Source organism: Heterodontus francisci, chromosome 3 (genome assembly GCF_036365525.1).
Source record: "Heterodontus francisci isolate sHetFra1 chromosome 3, sHetFra1.hap1, whole genome shotgun sequence".
Classification (NCBI taxonomy): Eukaryota; Metazoa; Chordata; class Chondrichthyes; order Heterodontiformes; family Heterodontidae; genus Heterodontus; species Heterodontus francisci.
In genome coordinates this window covers 50816912-50837446 of record NC_090373.1, presented here as the reverse complement: position 1 = coordinate 50837446, position 20535 = coordinate 50816912, and the positions used below count along the sequence as shown (strand labels likewise).

The 20535-nt window shown below is 44.4% G+C and overlaps 1 protein-coding gene across 1 annotated transcript in view; it reads right to left on the bottom strand.

Annotated features, from left to right (window-relative positions):
• sntg2 (syntrophin, gamma 2) overlaps nucleotides 1–20535 on the bottom strand; it is a 325968-nt gene that overhangs the window by 70643 nt on the left and 234790 nt on the right. The window contains exons 14-15 of the mRNA XM_068028487.1: nucleotides 3925–3996; nucleotides 304–513 (exon numbers count right to left, since the gene is read on the bottom strand). Coding sequence (XP_067884588.1) covers nucleotides 304–513; nucleotides 3925–3996 — 282 coding nt within the window. The remainder of the gene's footprint in view (nucleotides 1–303; nucleotides 514–3924; nucleotides 3997–20535) is intronic.

Here is a 20535-nt window from a genome sequence, read left to right as displayed (position 1 = left end):
GTGAAATTATTTCTCTGCTAGAATCACAGAAATAAAGTTAACCATATGAATCTTGCATTGTACATAATTATTTTCCATAATTAAGTACTGTCAGTATTTTTGTAGCTTGACAGTTAATTAGAAACCTTCATGGATATTGATTTATAAATTGATATTATGCACATTCCACAATCAAAGACTAAAGCACATAGACTAAGTGTCCATATGCACCTCGTTTGAAACTTAAGCCAAAAGAGCAACATTATAGTTTTGTCACAATATACATATTAATCATATACAAATAGTTCCTCCAGTTCTACTTACCCCTGTTCTCTGCACTTCCATGAAAACTGCCCTCTGGAAGGTTTTCTCCCACACTGCAAGCTCGCTCCCCATCTCTACACAGAAATAATGGTTCTCGCCTTGACCCGCCAGGACACTGAAACCATACGGCCTCTGGTCTTGAAGCTCGCAGTCCTGATGAAGACCTAAATATAAGTTTGCTTGTAGCCAGCATTCATCAGCAAGCCAGAGCTGTAAAATATTCTGCAGTAGATTATCTTCGAGCCATTTAATCTTATGGGCAGATAATGCTCTATAAAGCATTTTAATTAGCCATTGCTGATAACCAAAGATTATGGGGAACCGTTTTCTCTTTAAGAAAATTATAGCACAATGAAGTATTCCAAAATTCAGCTGTTTTAAGCATATGCTTTTCCTTTAAAGTACAACTGACATGGATCAACATGTATTCGGTATATCTGGAAACAGAACTATTTTAAGAAGGGAAATTAAAGGTACTTTCACGGTGCACAAATTTAATTTGTCCTTCAAAACCCATTATATTATAGATTCATTTATTGAATGTCAAGAATAGACAGATTCAGTAAACTATCTCGAGTGATCTACTGTTCATTAATGCATAATCTAATGTCATTTTTACTGGAAGCAAAAGGCTGTCACTCAGATTAATCTCGCAGAATTATGTAAAGAAAGAAATATCCAAAAGCACTGTGAATGTCATGTATAAAATAAAATTAGGTCAAGACAACCACTACTAGTAACATTTGGTACAAAACTGATAAAACTTAGATCTGACCGTGAACATGTAAATAAAATCTGAATGTGAATAGATTTAAGAAAACACTCATTATGCTGCCCATCCATACTAAGTAATCCAAAAAAACCAAATAATTTTCAGATTATTTGCTTCATAGGGTATTTCAAAAAAAGTAATTTCAGGCACAAGTTACTTCCAGCCTAATTCGAATTTCCGTGATGTTTCGTGCTGGTTTGAAAAAACATCACGCTGGAAGCTGACTCCGCCCACAAAATTGGTCATGCTCCTCAAATCAAATTAATCACCCTGGTGAGTGCTCACGAATGATGCCTGTTTATGGGCTTTCAAGGAGGCTCTTAAAATTACACTTTTTCAAGCACAAGGACACTAATTGGCACCTTTTAAAACATTTTAAATATTGAAAAAAAATCAACTTACTAAGAAATTGAAATGAAGCTAGTAAATGTTTCTATATAGTTTATTTAAGAATTTTCAGTTATTTAATATCAGTTTACTCACAGGTAGATTATTTGATTAAGAATGCTTATTTTTGTAATAAATCCATTTTCAGTTATAATTAAAATGTGTACCATTTTCTTAAGTATACCAAGGGATATTTTTAATGTAAAGATTATTTTAAAAGATTATGGTCCCCTATTCTGTTAGTTCACAGAAGATTTTACGTTTGGTGATTTGCCTATAAGTTTGAATGGAACCTTGAGCAAAAAATTCAATTGGAAAACTAGAGCAATTTTGTCTGCAATTTGCATCTGGATTACTGATTGTGCTCAAAATGAAAACTCTACCCCAGTTGGTGTATATAATTTGAATTAGACACATTAGCAATGATCTTCAGAAAAAAAATTACAAACTATTGCAAACATGATTTTATCTTCTATATTTACATATTTAGCTCAACCTCCACCAGATCCTACTTCAAATATATTTGGAAATATCATTTAGAAATACCGATCAATCTTTCATGGTGTCACACACAAGGGTCAAAACCAAGTGTATTCTTTAGGTGATGTGGTGTTGGCAGGCAGAGAATTATTCAACAGGGCATATGGACATAATTTAGTTCCTAGTTTATTGTCATACTTTTGATCCTTATTTTTAAATAATGAGTTGATTTGATATTATTGTTTTTAGTTCAATAACAAAACTTCAGGTACTCTGGGAAGCAGAGAAGTAAAGTTGGTTGAACCATAAAAGTTTCACTGCATTATGGAGCTGGGAAATGCAAAAATCAGTACCCTGTAGCACCAGCATTTGGTGGGAAAGTGTAATTACAGTGTGAAAAGTTCATATTGGCAGTTCCAATTATAAATGTGAACGTTGTATAATGGGAAAAGAAGTGTGACAACAGGATATAAGGTTTGCAGACAGGAACTGTGGGCAGATTTAAGATTGTTAATATATTATAAATATATGCATCGCATCTTAATTTAGATTGATACTATGGGCTGAATTTTACCTCAGGCGGACGGGAATTCGCCACCGACGTGAAAGTCGGTGGTGAACCCGCTTCCGTCTAGCCTGGGGATCCGTCTCATATTTTACAGGTCCCCTGGCTTTAATTGTCCTGAGGCGGGACTTCCACCCACTTGAGGGAGGAGGTCCCGCCTCAGTGAACTGCTGGCCAATCAGCGGGCCGGCAGCTCTTAGTTCCAGCAGTGCCTCAGGGAGCGATGGCCACTGCTGGGACTGCAGCCAAGCCGATGCAATGGACCCTGGAGAGTGAGTGAGTTGGGCCTGCCTCATCAGGGGGATTGGTCCTTCCCTGGTGAGGCTGGAATGGTAGTTTTGGGGGAGGGGAGGGCGCCTTGGGTCCCGGGGGTGGGTTGGGAGGCAGGGGCGGCCCTCAATCAGGTACCCTGTGCCTGACTGCCAAGCCCCCACTCCCCCCGGGGCACGGAAAGGCCTTCAGCTAGCACTGGGCGGCCTTTAACATCCCCAGCATGCCCACTTGCCACGGGTAAAATACCCATGGAAGCGGGCGAGGGCCCTTAAGTGGCCGTTAAGTGGCCACTTAAGGGCCTTGCTTGGCCTTGGGTGGGCAGACCGTTTCCCCCCCCACGCCCAACTGCCGTAAAATCGATCGGAGGCAGCAGCAGGGTGGGTAGGCCTCCCGCTCAATTTCACGCCGCCCCCACGCCATCAACTAACCCGCTGGGGCAGTGTTAAATTCAGTCCTACATCTTCTATGTTCAGTTGTCAAACAATGTCAGGGATTTGACATATCCTTGAACCGGCCTCTATTCTTACATTAAAAGTCATCCAAAGAGTTGAGCAAAATAATGTAAAGATTTCTTTATCATGCTAAATTCTTGGTTCTAAATCAGAAAAAAAAGTATGGTTGTAATTGAGCTAAATGTCTAAATATAGTATTTCAAATCACAATCACAGAGGTAGAAGGTTCCAAGTACATTACTCAGTGCACCTAAGTACCATCACTTTGCAAGATCAATTTGGATGCCAAATGCCTTTCAACCCATTTAACCACATCTTAATAAAATGCAAACCATCATCTTCGAATTGCAGCTTTCAATGCCCAGATAGACAAGAAGGCAGCTTAAACTCTCATCAAAAGGTTGGCACCTTTGACAATGTAACACTACATCACTGCAATGCAAACCTAGATCATTGAGCCTGCTTTCTTCTAACTCAGAAGTGAGAATACTGTAACTGAGCTAAACTACAACTCTGCATGACGAAGAGGGGGTGAAAACATGCACCCTTCTGATTTTAGTCTTTTTTTCCTTCTATCTACTCTATGCCATATGTACCAAAACCACCTCATGTAAGAGTTTGAGTTTATGTTTTTCATTGCCCTGTACTTCTGCCTGAATAGCTCCATTTCATTATCACACAGAGAAAGTTACCTTGTGAACTTTACAAAGAATCTCACAGAGGTTATAGATTTTTTCAGCCCATAGCCAGTTGCGAATGCTGACCTGTGAAAGCCAAAAAACAAAGTTTAAAATATAATAATGTTGTATACAACATTATGGTTTAGATTTTGTTGTAAAATAATGAGTTAGCGCTGTGCTTTAAAAAGCTGACCTCTTGCAGAATGGGTGGCACAATCATCATCAACCATTTGGGATACATGTTATCCACAATTTGTATTTTGGGCTCTGATCAATTATTGAAATTTTATAGCCCCTCCATCACCATGCAACGCTATTACTTCAACATTCTTGATCGGCTAGTACACAGCAACAATGGGAGAAGAAGAATTGAATACTGTGAACAGAATATCACTGCACAACTGCAAATAGGAATGGAGAAAAGTAAGTGAGGCTGAAAAGATAGAAACATAAAAGATTTATGGCACAGAAGGAGGTCGTTTGGCCTGTCTTGTCTGTGCTGGCCAAAAAAGAATCCTAGCATGATAATAGCCAAAACCATCCTTCAATGTAACCATGGTGGTGATTTATCGAGTTGTGCGTACTGCAGCAGATATGTGTGTGTGTCGGCTGTCCCTTAATTCGAGCATGATGTCCACTCAGGGTTGCGAGTTTCCGCCATGGGTCTTCATGTGACTAAGCAGGACAATTTTAAACTCGTAGATCTTTGGGCACATGGGGCAGGACATCCCACGAGGGAGTGCAGGATTTGCTTCCTTCTCTTTCCTTCTCTGCTCTTGCTCTGCCTCATCATTAAGGCATTGGGAGTTGAAGCCAAATGCAGCTTGGTGGACAAGTTGTCACCATTCTGAGCGATTGGTAGTAAGTTCCTGCCAGTTATTAAGGTCAATGCAGTCGTGTCTTTGAAGTGTTTTTTTTGTCCTCCTCTGGAACGTTGGCCATTCGAGAGTTGTGAGAACAGGACCTGGCAGGGGAGATGATTTTCAGCCACACAGACACAGTAGCCAGTCCATCGGAGTTGATTTTGCAGGAGTTTTGCCTGAATGCTTGTGGATCTGGCTTCAAGAAGGATGCTATTGTTTGTTCATCAGTTCTCCCATTGAATCTGGAGGATGCGGCAGAGGCCTTGCTAATGGAATTTCTCTAATGCTCTTACGTGTTGCCAATAAACAGTTCAGTTCTTGTTGCAGTACAGGAGTGTACTGATGACAACTGCTCCAGATAAAGGGTCATTCATGCAATAGCTCAGTGCTGCAACAAGCAGCACAATTGCAGCAGGTATTGAGATGCAATGGGAAGAGGGTGAGACCTCAGAAGTATTCAAACTAGAGAAGTCAGTATTATATAGATGTGCTTTTGGGGTGAATTTTATCAGTGTGCTGCCGATCTTGGCAGTGAGCATCAAAGATGGTGGCGCCCATGCACAGGATTTACTCTGCGGAGACGTCACGATATTAAACGGGGAGGCTCATTTACATGGCCAGGGCGAATCTCCACCCCCCCACCACCCGATGATGTGGAGGGGGGCAGGTGGTCAGTCCCCGGCAATGGCATCAGGCACCATTGCGCAGACGCCAACGTCATTTATAAAGGGCTTCAATATAATTTAACATTTTTAAGTGACATGAGTATTAAAAATTAATTAAAGTTATCCCCACCCTCTCCCCCCACAATTACCATCAAATTTATTACTTGCCCTCTACCCCCCCAAAAAACTTATCATGTGCTCCCGACCTTCCCCCCACAAAGTTAATAAACTATGAACTTTACCCCTTCACACCACCCCATAGACCAATCGAAAACATTTAACCTTGCTCCCCCAATCCCCTGCCCTGAAAACCTACCTGCTCCCCCCTCCCAACCAGTGTTCCACCTCGGATCTCCAAATGGAGATTCAAAGGCATGGGAGTGCCGGCCGCCGCCACCAATATGGAATCGAGACCGACGGCGGGAGCAGGTAAGTATCTAATTAATTAGTTTAAATACATTAACATATTCAAATTGCGATGCCACTGTTGGGTGGTGGGGGGCCGCCACGAGGCTTTGCCAGCTGCAATATGGGGCAGCGCCTTCCCGGCGTAGAGGCCCGTGGCGGATCTCTCCCAAAGCCATTTTCCCGGCACCCCCCGGCACCCCCGCCACAACCCCCGACTGGAGAACGGGTAAAATTCAGCCCTTTGTGATCTGTTAGTTCACTTTGAACCCCATCTTACATAAACCAATCAACAGCAAGGTAACATAATAATTCCAAGTGAAGTGCAAGTGACGTTTCTTTCAATTCATTTGACTCACTGGCATGTAATCTACCTTTGTTCTTTCAACAATAATAGGCCCAAGCTCAACCTTGAGAAAATGAGAAAGTTAAAATAAATAAAGGAAATTAATCCAGCAACAGAAATAGTCTATTTGAATTTTCTCTGATATTGTAATGTTAGGCATCATTCACCTAAATTCAAAAGCCTTTGACTGAGTCTAAAACGGGTTTAGAGAATTAAAATATAGTTCAATATCAATCATACAGCTAAGAAGGAGGCCATTTGGCTTATCATTGCCTATTCTGGCTCTCTGAAAGAACTGTTCAATTAATCCTACTCTTTCCCCTTGGCCTGGAATTGTTTCTTTTTTAAGTGTCTATCTAATACCCTTTTGAAAGTTATTATTGAATCTGCTTCTAGCACCCGTTCAGGCAGCGTATTCCAGATTATGGGCCGAATTTTACCAGCCCTCCGGCGTCGGGGATCATAGCAGTGGTTGGGGGGGGGGGTGGGGAGGAAGATAATTTTTCCGGGAGAGGCCTGCCACGACCCCCGACGCCGAGAAGGCCCTCCCACCACTTGGTAGTGGGGCCTTCATTTCATATTAAAATTAATTTAAAAACATGTAAATAAACTTACCTAGTCCCAACGGCCATCCCACGCCGATATTTGGCGGCTGGTCGGATCTCCCGCGCCTTCGGATGTCTGCATGGACATCTGAGGCATGACACTGGTGGGGAGGGGGGAGCAGTGAAATTCTCAGGGCGGGGATGGGGGTGCGGGGAGCAGTGAAAACCAATTCAATTGGCTAAGGGGATGGTGGGAAGGGGTTGAAGGACAAAGAATGCAACGTTTGGGGTTGAAAGTTTGGGACCGATAGAAATGCTTTTTTTCGGGGATGAGAGGGAAATAAATATATTGTTTTATCATTTCGGGGCTGTAAGAGGGGCTTTAATGTGTAATGAACTGATTTTATTCAAATAAAAGGTGATGATGGCTTTAAAAATGCAAATAATCTGTCAGGATTTGAAACCCTTTATAAATGGCGCCAGCGCTTGCACGATGGCGCTGGATGCCATTGCAGGGGACGGAGTGGCCGTCCCCTCTACGTCATTGGGGGCGCCGCTCCGACCCTCCATTTAAATGAGCCCCTGCGTGAAATATCGTGGGTGTTTGGTGACGGCCGCTCCACATGGGCGGGCCACCGAGATCAGAGCGTGCCACCGAGATCACCGCAATTTGTGGTGCAACAGTAAAATTCAGGCCCGTAACTACTCACTGAGTAGAAACATTTCTGCTAGTAGCTTTTTTGTCAACTTTCTTAAGTGGTTAAAAATGTACAATCAGGCGGTTTCAGGAAGATTAGGTCGTTTTAAATTCAAATAGAAATAGAGAATGGAGCATGTATTCCAACAGTTAATTTCATAGCCTAGGTTCAAAGAACAGGACAGAAAAAACAGTTTACAGTTAACAATAAAAGGACAGTACATACGAACATAAAAACATAGCAACATACGAATTGGGAGCAGAAGTAGGCCATTCGGCCCCTCGAGCCTGCTTCGCTATTCAATAAGATCATGGCTGATCTGTTTGTGTCTCGAATTCCACACTCCCATCTACCCCCAATAACCTTTGATTCCCTTGCCTAACAAGAATCTATCTACCTCCACATAAAAATATTCAATGACCCGCCTCCACCACCTACTGAGGCAGAGAGTTCCAAAGTCGCACAACCCTCTGAGAGAAAAAATTTCTCCTCATCTCTGTCCTAAAAAGGTGACACCTAATTTTAAAACAGTGCCCCCTAGTTCTGGATTCATCTACAAGAGGAAACATCCTTTCAACGTCCACCTTGTCAAGACTGTTCAGGATCTTATATACTTTAATCAAGTCTCCCCTCGTTCTTCTAAACTCCAGTGAAAAAAGTCCAGTCTGTCCAACATTTCTTCATAAGACAACCCAGGTATCAATCTCGTAAACCTCCTCTGAACCACCACCACCAACATCCTTCCTTAAATAAGGAGACCAAAACTGCACACAGTACTCGAAATGTGGTCTCACCAATGCCCTGTATAACTGAAGCATCACATCCTCATTTTTATTCTCAATTCCTCTTGTATTAAAAGATAGCCTTCCATTAGCCTTCTTAATGACTTGCTGTACCTGCATACTAACTTTTTGTGACTCATGAACGAGAGCACCTAGATCCCTCTGCACCCCAGAATTCTGCAGTCATTCTCCATTGAAGTAACACTCTGTTTTTTTATTCTTCCTGCCAAAGTGAACAACATCACATTTTCTCACAATATACTCAATCTGCCAGATTTTTGCCCACTCACTCAACCTATCTATAATCAGTCTGCAAGCTCTTTATGTCCTCTTCACAACATACTTTCCTTTGTGTCTTATCTTTGTGACATATCTTTGTGTCATCTGAAAATTTAGCTACCAAGCCATTGCTCCCCTCATTTAAGTCATTGATATAAATTGTAAAACATTGAGGCACCAGCACAGACCCCTGCAAGACTCTACTCGTCATATCCTGCCAATCAGAAAAGGACCCATTTATGCATACACTCTGTTTTCTGCCAGCTAGCCGATCTTCTATCTATGGTAATATGTTACCCCCTACACCATGAGCTCCAATTTTGCACAATAACCTTTTATATGGCATCTTGTCAAATGCATTCTGGAAATCCAAGTACAGTATGTCAATGGGTTCCCCTTTATCCACAGTGCATGTTACTCCTGCAAAGAACTCCAATAAATTGGTTAAACATGATTTCCCTTTCACAAAACCATGCTGACTATTCCTGATTACCTTGAGTTTTTCTAAGTGCCGAGCTATAGCCTCCGTAATGATTAATTCTAACACATTACCCACGAGAGACGTCAAGCTAACTGGCCTATAGTTACCTGTTTTCTGTCTCCCCTGCTTCTTGAATAGAGAGGTTATATTTGCTACTTTCCAGTCTGATCGAACCTTTCCAGAATCTAGCGAATTTTGAAAAATTAACACCAACAAATCTACTACCTCATTAGCCATCTCTTTTAAGACCCTAAGATGAACCTCATCAGGATCCGGGGACTGGTTAGCCCACAGCTCCATCAGTTTGCTCAGTACCATTTCACTGGTTATTGTAATTTCACCAAGTTCCTCTCTTCCTTCCACCTCCTGATTTACAGCTATTACTGGAATGCTTATTGCATCCTCTAAAGTGAAGACAGAAGCAAAATATTTGTTCATTTCATCCACCATTTCCTTATTATCTACTATTAACTCCCCATTCTCACTCTCCAGCGGACCAACACTCACTTTACTTACTCTTTTCCTTTTTAAATACCTGTAGAAACTCGCTATCTGTTTTTACATTTCTAGCCAGCTTCCTCTCATACTCTAATTTCTTTCTCCTGATTAACCTTTTAATCATTCTCTGCTGCTCTTTATATTCTGACCAATCATCTGACCTGCCACTCATCTTTGTGCAATTATATGCTTTTTCCTTAAGTTTGATGCTTTCCTTAACTTCTTTAGTTAACCACAGATGGTGGGTCCTCCCCTTAGAAATGTTCTTTAGAGTAGGAATATACTTATTCTGAGTATTCTGAAATATCCCCTTAAATATCTGCCACTGCTTCTCTATTGATCTATCTCCTAGCCTAGTAACCCAGTTCACTTTAGCTAGCTCAGCTTTCATACCCACATAGTTGCCCTTATTTAATATAAGGTTAGTAGCATTAGGAAGCGAAGACAACAACCAATATGAGGTCTTGCCAGTGTCATCCACAAGATCTGAGAAAATGCAAAATAGCAAATCTTGTAATGGTAATAGTTGCATTGTCACAGTAAAATAAAGTAGTATTAATACTGCATCCCAGTGTCTAGGTCAATCTTTGATCTTTCTGCCAACTAAAAGCTAAGTTGTATTTCACTTGGCGTTGTTCTGTGGTTTCTGCTATGAACTGAGTAACATAAGATAGCTCAAAGGGGGGCACAGTGGTGCAGTGGTTAGCACCACAGCCTCACAGCTCCAGGGACCCGGGTTCAACTCTGGGTACTGCCTGTGCGGAGTTTGCAAGTTCTCCCTGTGATTGCATGGGTTTTCATCGGGTGCTCCGGTTTCCTACCACAGCCAAAGACTTGCAGGTGATAGGTAAATTGGCTGTGGTAAATTGCCCCTAGTGTAGGTAGGTGGTAGGGAATATGGGATTACTGTAGGGTTAGTGTAAATGGGTGGTTGTTGGTCAGCACATACTCGGTGGGCCAAAAGGGCCTGTTTCAGTGCTGTATCTCTAAATAAAAATAAAAAATAATTTCAACTTCATATATAAAACCTGAAACATAAATAGCAATCTGATCTAGATTGTATATATTGGTGAAGGGGGGGAAGATTTGTCTGAAACCTTTCAATTAATGTAGCTCACAGATACTGGAGTTTCCTAACACAATATTCCCCACATATTATGCAAAATGTGTTGAATTTGGCAGACATATTTCCTGCAAAGAACTGGCTTTGTTTACGATTGTCATGGTTCTTGGGTGGTGATGTTTTAACTTAAAAAGAACTGCAATTAATTTAATTACCAAACAAAATGACTGTGGAACAACTTGAACAATATTGGGAAAATTAAACTTAATTGCTTACTAGATCAATATAAGTGTCACGTGATTTAGTACAAGGTCTGTAGATGCAAGCCTGCCACATCTGCAAGTAAGTGGTTAAGAAACTCTGGAAATTGTCTCTCTTTTTAATTACATCTTTTATGAAGTAATTTTTTTTTTTCATTTAGTTTGATTTAGACTTGATCATTTCTCTTAAGTATATTTTAATTACAGAGTGCAAAATGTACTGTTGTATTGTTAAGTTGTCCTCTGGGACCTTACCTAAGAATATACTAAAAATGCCGGGCTCTCATAGTGATTCTGAAGTTCATGGGCTAGATTTTAACAGCACCCTGATACGGTTCGGGGTAGGGGGGGTGGCAAATAACTCCGGGAGATGTCTGCCACAGGCCTCGATGCCGCAAAGGCTCTGCCCCATATTACTGGCAGTGGCGAGGCCTCGTGGCGGCCCCCCACTGCTCAGTAATGGGGATTTAATTAAAATATGTTAATGAATTCAAATAAGATGAAGCAACACTTCAGCACTTCACGACGGCCGTCCCATGCCGATATTCTGGCTGGCTGCCGGAACTCCCGTGCCTTCCTATCTCCATTCCATGATCTGAGGTGGGACATTGGTGGGGAGGGGCGAGGAGTGAAGTTTTCAGGGCGGGTGGGGAGTGGAGAAAACTCTTACTATTGGTGGGAGGAGGTTGAAGGCCAAAGATATTAAAGTTCGGGGGGAGGAAAGTTGGCGATCAGCAAAAAAGCTTTTTCAGCGGGAGAGGGAAACAAATAAATGGTTTGGTCATGGGGGGCTGGGAGAGGAGCTTCGATCTTTCATTGAATATTTAAATTGAACTGCAACTTGCAGTTCACTTACAAAATTTAAATGACTTGTAAGGGCTTGAAGCCCTTTAAAAATGGTGCCAGCGCCAGACGCCGTTGCCGGGGATGGAGCACCCGCCCCCTCTACATCATGGGGGCCGGCGGTCTGCCCCCTCCATATAAATGATCCACTGCGCTAAATATTGCGGTGGCTCAGTGGCGCACATCTTGTGCATGTGCCGCGCTGTTTAGGAAGCTTTAACAATTCAGCCTCATGTAGCAGTCATAATTTATCCTTAACTAAAACTTGTCTATGTCCATTTCAAAATCTCCAGATATACTTTGTTACCGTTCCTGAAATTGCCTGCTATAGATTGTAAAGCGTACCAATGCGGGCTGCATCTGATGTGTAATCCAGGAGAGAGCATTGCCGATCTCTACTTCCCATCATGGTTACTTTTTACTGTTAGGCACAGGTGGCCAGGAGCATTAATTTTCTCATAATGTTCAAAAAAAATTCAATATGATTGCACAATGTTCAGCACCATTCGCGACTTCTCAGATACTGATGCAGCCCATGCCCATATCCAGCAAGACTTGGACAACATCCCGGCTTGGGCTGATAACTGGCAAGTAACATACACGCCACACGAGTGCCAAGCAATGACCATCTCAAACAAGAGAGAATCTAACCATCTTCCTTTGACGTTCAATGGTATTACCATCACTGAATCCCCCATATCAACATCCTGGTGGTCACTGAACTGGACCAGCCAGATAAATTCTGTGGCTCTAACAGCAGGTCAAAGACCGGGAATCCTGCGGTAAGTAACCTCCTGTCTCTCCAATGCCAGTCCACTATCTACAAGGCACAAGTCAGGAGTGTGATGGAATACTCTCCACTTGCCTGAATGAGTGAGCTCCAACAACACTCAAGCAGCTCAACACCATCCAGGACAAAGCAGCTCACTTGATTGGCACCATCGACAAGATGCACTGCAGCAATTCACAAAGGCTCCTTCGACAACACCTTCCAAACCTGCAACCTCTACCACCTAGAAGGACAAGGGCAGCAAATGCATGAGAACACCACCACCTGCTAGTTCCCCCCCAAGCCACACACCATCCTGACTTGGAACTATATCACCGTTCCTTCACTGTCACTGGGACAAAATCCTGGAACTCTCTTCCTAACAGCACTGTGGGTGTACATACACTGCAAGGGCTGCAGCGGTTCAAGAAGACAACTCACCACCACCTTCTAAAGAACAATTAGGGATGGGCAAAAATTGCTGACCTAGCCAGCAATGCCCACATCCCACAAACAAATAATAAAAAATTCTGAGAAGCAAAATTGAGTAGGCGGTCCATTCCAGCCTAAGTACTGGGATGCACCTGCCCATGACTTTTACTGGTGACCCTTCCAAAGCAGGTAATGTTAGGAGGAAGTCACTTAATTTGAATAAATCAGGCAGGCACTCGCACCAGTAGGAGTACATCTTGGATGGGTGAAGGCCACAAAATGTAGCAGAGCGTGCTACGCCCAAGAGCAGGGATGTTCCCTCTCTCACTCTCAAAGAAGATTTTTGTCATCTCATTGTCACCTTTATAAGTGGGGCAGGAAATGAGAATCTTTCTACGTCTTCTGTTGTGGGTGACCTGGACCCCCATGTGAGACCATTTTGGCCAGATGGCACAGTGGCGCAGTGGTTAGCACCGCAGCCTCACAGCTCCAGTGACCTGGGTTCAATTCTGGGTACTGCCTGTGTGGAGTTTGCAAGTTCTCCCTGTGTCTGCGTGGGTTTCCTCCGGGTGCTCCGGTTTCCTCCCACAAGCCAAAGACTTGCAGGTTGATAGGTTAATTGGCCATTATAAATTGCCCCTAGTATAGGTAGGTGGTAGGGAAATATAGGGACAGGTGGGGATGTGGTAGGAATATGGGATTAGTGTAGGATTAGTATAAATGGGTGGTTGATGGTCAGTACAGACTTGGTGGGCCAAAGGGCCTGTTTCAGTGCTGTATCTCTAAAGAACATCATGGTCATGAATACTGCAGCTGAAAGTCCGTTTAACAATGAACTTTGTGAAAGGAATCACGAGGTGATTGATGAAATGTTGCATAAAATTTTAGCTGATCAACCAGATTACAGGCTGACAACTGCACTGGCATGGGTTCATGCAAAGAATTCCTTCCAGACGGTTGGAGGATATCGTCCCTCTCAATTAGTCTATGGACTAAATCCCAAATTTCCTTCTGTTCTGTATGATTGTCCTCCTGTTCCAGATGGTACTAAAATTAGTTCAACTTTTTCTGCACATTTGAATTCTTTACAGCAGGGAGATGGGCTTTCGTGAAGGCTGACGTCTCAGGGAGAATTTGCAGAGCACAGAGGCATCATAAGACCATCTGAGTTTAATTCAGCAGATGTGGTATAATATAAAAAGAAAGGGTCATAAGGAATGGAAAGGCCCTGGTAATGTAATAAGTCATGATGGAAAGACTGTACTTATTGAACATGGCGATCAAACTGTTAAGGTTCATTCCTCATGATTAATCAGAATTAATTACAAAATCTCAGACTCTGAACAGCTGATAGAAGTAAATGAGGCACCTTGTAACTCAAGTGCTCATGTGTTTTGTGATGAGGTTTTTGAGGAACAGAATGTGGTAGATGAGGGGCTGGATAGCAGCAACGTGAGTGATCATGATACAAATGGCAGAGCTATCACATCCACAGGCCAATTGTCTAGAGTGAGTACTCAGGTGACATGTATTTCAGAACAATCTAATGAATGGAGGGCGTAACAACTGTGGGAGGTACAGGAAAGGCTACTAGCAAATTTAGATATTGGCTGATGGTTCAGGATGATGGCCGAGAAGCAAGACCCATAGACTGGCAGAATGAGGTGAAAGAATGGAAAGTAAGAAAACATATTCCAGTAGTGATAGTGGGCTGCGTTTTACAAGCTTAGCACCGATCCCGCTTCAAAGATGGCGGCCTGCACACACGGGCTTTACTCCGTGGAGTCGCCGCGATATTAAACGCGACAGCTCATTTACATTGCCGGGGAAGACTGCCCCCCCCCACCCCACTGATGATGTGGAAGGGGCGGGTGGTTCATCCCTGGCAATGGCATCAGACGCCATTGTGCAAGTGCTGATGCCATTTTTAAAGGGCTTCGAGCCCTTCAATTTTGTTCACGTATTTAAAGTTATAGACCTCGTACATTTTATAGAAAACGTAAATGTAATGTTTCTTGCCCCTCTCCCACCCCCGCAAGGACCATCCAGTTCATTCCTTGCCCTCTCCCCCAAACAAAATATTTACCTTCTGTACCTGACTTCTCCCCCCACAAAGTTTCTGAAATTTACACTTCAACCCCTTCCCATCATCCCCTAGACCAATCGGATTGCTTTGAACCCACTCCCCCCACCTCCCGCACTGAAATCCTTACCTGCTCCCCCTTCCCCACCACAGTCCTGCAATGGATCTCCGGACGGAGATCTGAAGGTGCGGGAGTGCCGGCCACCGGCACAAATATCGCACTGGGACTGACGCTGAGCGTGGTAGGTATTTAATTCAATACTTTAAATAAATTAACAGATTTAAATTTTGAGCCCGCCGACGAGCGGTGGGGGGGGGGGGGGGTGCCGGCACGAGGCCCCGCTGCCGCCAGCACATGGAGTCGGGCCTTCCCGGCGCCGAGGCCCGTGACAGGCCTCTCCCAGAGGCATTTTCCGGCCCCCACGCCATGACCGCCAACATTGGTGGGTCTGTAAAATATGCCCCAGTGAGTCTGGAAGTGACTCAGAATATTATCAGAAACTGGCGAAGGAACCTTCGATAATGCAAGCGGGACATCTCGCAGTAGTAGTCCCAACAGACATAAAAGTGAAAAAAGATTGTGTTCAACTAAAAGCAGATCCTGCAATGTTTTTTTGATATCATAAAGGAAAACTTTCAAGCATCTTCATGATGCATGTTGATTTCTTATGAGCTTGTACTGCGGAATTTGAGAAATGTGTTATTAATAAGATTAAAGTAGAATTTAAAATTGAGAGTCAAGGCTTATGAGGCTTTTAAATATATTGGTTTAGATATTAAGCAAAGTCAATCTGAAATAACTTTAAATCAGCATCTTATTTAGACAGCATTACTCCCATCCGGTTAATCATACTAGATTATCACAGAAAGATGATGCTATATCTAAAGAAGAGAAAAGATTGAGCAGATTGGGCCTATATGCATTGGAGTTTAGAAGAATGAGAGCATATCTTATTGAAGCATATAAGATTCTGAGGGGGCTTGACAGGATTGATGTTAAAAGGATGTTTCCCCTTGTGGGGGAAACTGGAACTAGAGGGTACAGTTTCAATATAAGGGAACTCCCATTTAACACAGAAATGAGGAAGAATTTCTTCTCTCAGAGGGTCAATAATCAATGGAATTCTCCACCCCAGGAAGCAGTGGAGGGTGGGTCATTGAATATATTTAAGGCTGAGCTAGACAGATTTTTGATCCCGAAGGGAGTCAAGGGTTATGGGGGCAGGCAGGAAAGTGAAGTTAAGGCTACAATCAGACCGGCCAGACTCAGGGGGCCGTGTGGCCTAGTCCTGTTCCTATTTCTTATGTTCTTATGTAGAGCAATTGTAGGCTTGATTGGTCAGTTGAACTGGTTGTGCACTCACACTAGACGAGATGCTAGTTTTGATGTGTCATAGTTAAGTACGTTGATGAAACATGCTCAAGTAGAAAATGTTTTAAGAGCAAATAAAACGTAAAGAAATTTAAATCTGGATAAATGCCTCCTTAAGTTTCCATCTTTAGGCAACCCAAAGAACATGAAGAGAATCATTTTCAGCAATGCTTCACATGCTAATCTTCCTGATAGGATTCTAGTACAGCTAGTTTCAAAATAGTTCTTAGAAGTGAAAATGGAAAATGTTGTCGTTTAGCTTGGGAAGGTAAGAAAATTAAAAAGTATTGTTAAAAGTACTTTGGCTGCTGAAACACTAACTCTTGTGGACGCAGTGGATATGGAATTCTATTTGTCGAATTGTTTAAGTGAGATTCTGTACAATGGGCATACTGAAGCTATTGGGCTGGATTTTGTAGTTGCGCCGCCAGCAGCGACGGCAGGTGAGTGAAATGGCGGCCGGCCCGCACGTGGCCCTAGCTGCCGTGCCACCACAAGTACATGGCAGGCAGCCACTTACCATAATGACGGCGGCCGTCCTCCTCAATCACGTGACAAGGGTGGCATTGGCGATGCCATGAACAGAGTCACCTGATGTTGAATCAGGTTCTTGTGCCATCTTTAAAGGTGCCAGCCCTGTATTCACTTTCTCCTTGAATTGTACAGCAACTTAGTCATCAAAAATGTCTGTACACTATCATCAATTGCAACCTCAGCAAGCAGAACCCCTGGGCATAGTGCTGCGCAGGTCAGAGCAACGGTGGCCCCATGCTTCAGTGATACTTTCCTGTTGATCCTCCTCCAGGCTGCAAGGTAAAGGCGGCAGGTCTTCTTCCACAGCGATGGCAAGAAGAGGTCCTCCTGCCTGACTAAGCAAGCCTGGACAGACATCTCAGAGGAGGTTAGCAGCCATGGGGTCACCCGTTGTAACTGGGTCTAGTGCAAGAAGAGGGTCAATGACCTCCTACACTCAGCCAAGGTAAGTTGTGCGGTTCCGCATAGCTTGCTGCGATCTGCTTGCCCCCAAGTATAATGGTGCACGGTTGAGACAACCATTCTAGAATACTTTCTGCATAAGTGAGACCAATTCCCCTCGTTTCTATCATAGCCCACTTTAGACCCATGACAGTTAGAGTCATTATGAGAGCAACGACATCCGCCAGCTGCAGAAGAGCGACCCAAGTTAGCATTGACATGCTGTACAGGCGTTTGGAACTTAACAGTGACTGCATCCTTACTCTTTCAGGAGAAGATGGCCCACAACAGAAGGGAGGCATCCAGGACCGGAGGTGGGGTGTCCGACTTGAGGCCTCTGTTGCAAGCCAAAGAGGAGGTGCCGGAGTTAACTGGGGGCCAAGGAGCAGGTGCCATAGCTCGGGGCCCCAGTTGAAGAGAGTGATTATTGCCAAATATGGTATGAATCGAAATTACATCTCATATGCAGATACTATGCTGTCGTTATTGTGACATATGTACCATACCACCTAAATGTCTGTTTCTCACATTATATCTTGCAAGGCAATGCTCGCAAATGATGGTGGAGACCAAGGGAATGACGACAGTCTCTGAGGAAGAGATACACTTACAGGATGCACTGTCCCATGACACTCCTGCACCTCCCACCAGCACAGATACTCTCACCTCGGTGGGTATACGATCGCCGTTAGATGCGGGGTCACAAACTGGTGAGAACACAACACATGCGCCTGAGCAGCTGCCTGAGGCTGAGACATCTGAGGCCTCTGATAGTCTGAGGACTGTGGGTGTCCAGGTCCATGCTGAGTCCCAGGCTGGTGATGAGCCTCTGGTGTCGGCAGCACAGGGCATGCTGGAGTTGTAGAGAGGGGTAAGGCAACATCTGGCAGAGGGGCCAGAGGCCATGAGCAGCCTTGAGCAGGCGATGGAGGAGTCCATCCATGCCATGACAGTTGACATGTCCCAGGCATGTGAGCGCATGGCTTCCTCTATGGAGAGGTTGGCGACCTTCATGGAAACCCACATTCCACAGATGTGCCATGACCTGCAAACCATTGCTTTGGCCATGACTTCAATCCAGTAGTGACAGGGTACGAGAAGGACCAGGAGCATGGAGAGTGTTCCCGCTCCTGCTCCTTCTCCAAAGAGCAGTGAGGCTCCAACGAACTTTGAGAGGGAGGAGGAGAGGCTGCGATCCATCTGGGGTCTCTCCCCAGGGCGATTCGAGTGTGGACACCGGCTCCTCAGCCTCTCCGCTAGTGAGTCCAGCTTCAGCAGCCATGATGCTTGAGGACAGTCCTGTAGTGGTGCAGGAGGCCTTCAAGCAGCCGGGGCCCTCCAGGCTTCAAGCACCCAGAGATGACCGCTGAAGTCATCCCATGCCAAGGGGCATCCTGATCAGCAGCCTGACTCCAGTCCAGCTGCCAGCACAGAGGTCACACTGTGAAAGAGCACCCGCAAACATATTAAAAAGACACCTTGACACATATGGGTATTCACGGGTGAGGCAGATATGTCAAGTGTACTTTAATTAAATGTGTTGGCCTGTCAATCATCAGCTTTATTGTCTGAAAAAAGCATTCCACCATGTAGTGATTATGTGTCATTCAATTACATCATAAGCCTTACAGACCTGCCAATGTGACCACTGACATTGCCATGCCCATATGCATGAGGTGTCACTACACGAATGAAGTCACATGGGCAATGGTTCATTTTGTTGCTGCCAGTCATGCTGGAGAGATGGATGTTACAGAGGCTTCAGACTACATGCATGATGGTGAATTTTATTGAACTTCAGAGATTCTGGAAGCTCTCAATCAGTCTGTCTTTGCCTTCCCTCCCTTGCTCGCTGCTCACCATGTCGGCCCTCTATCACTGCTCTCTTATGCGTGCTTATTCTTGTGTGCCCTATGTGTCCTTATCATTGGAGGATGTGTCCTCATCGTACTTCTTTATCTTGCGTGACCTCCCCCCTCTGTAATGCGATATTGTGTAGAGTGCAGCAGACTACAACGATATGCCCAACCCTGTCTGGTGTGTACTGTAGGGCTTCACCCAATCTATCAAGGCAGCAGAAGCGCATCTTCAGTATGCCAATGGCCTGCTCGATGGTCACTCGGGTGGAGCTGTGGCAGCTTCTAAGCAGAGTCAGAAGCTATTATCCCCAAGAATCCACCCCTGAAGCAGCAAGAGTGAAAAGCAGTGGCACCTGGGACAGGCGCAGTATGTACGAATTATGGCAGCTGCCCGAGAAGCAGGTACACACTTGCAGGAAGCTCTCTCTGTGGTTGCACAATAGCTGCACATTGATTGAATGAAATCCTTCCTGTTTATGAAAGCGGCTGGTTGGTCCATGGGAGCCTTAATGGCCACATGCATGCACTCGTTGACACCTTGCACCTGTGGGAATCCTGCCATAGCCCCAAATCCAATGGCCCTCTCAGCCTGACTCTTAGGGTCAGTCCTGTAGCGGACATAGTCGCCGGCCCTCCTGAGGAAAGCATCAATACCCTCCTTGATGCAGCAATGTACTGCGGATTGAGAGACCCCACACATGTCGCCGGTGGATCACTGAAATGATCCAGAGGTGTAGAATTTTAGGGCCACAGTAATTTTGAGGGCCACAGGCCTAGGGTGACCACCAAAGCCCATTGATTGCAGCTCATCATTCAGCAGTGTGCATTGCTGTGTGACGGCCTCTCTGGTCATCCACAGTCGTCTCTGACACTGGTGCTCAGACATCTGCAGGTACGTCATCCGAGTCCTATAGACTGACTAGTGTATCTGGGCTCCTCTGCATCTTGGTGGCTGTTGCTGCTCACGTCATGGAGCTTCTCTTGGGCTGCACCTGTCTCTTGGGCCCATCTCTGGCAGAGATGCCTCATCACAGCAAGGGGATCCAGGAAAACAGCGTGGATCATAACCATCTCTATGCTCCTTGTAACTTCGGGTTAGTTCAAAAGGTCAAGTACACCTACCTAGGCAGAGATTTGGGTTAATTCCTGCTTCAGCAGTATTCCAGCATGATCTCTATGGTATGGCATCACGTTGCCTGCACAACCATTAAATAAGTGCGAGCCAACATGACCATCGGAATACCGTTTGAGTTGCCTGTACTGGACCCCAGACAAAAGCAACCTATACCAGTTGTGCTCCCCTCAAACAGCGTATCCAGTTGCAGAGTTATCCCTCTCCCACAACTCCCCTCCACTTAATGGTACACCATTACAGAGTTCCCCCTTCACCTCCCCTTAATGATAC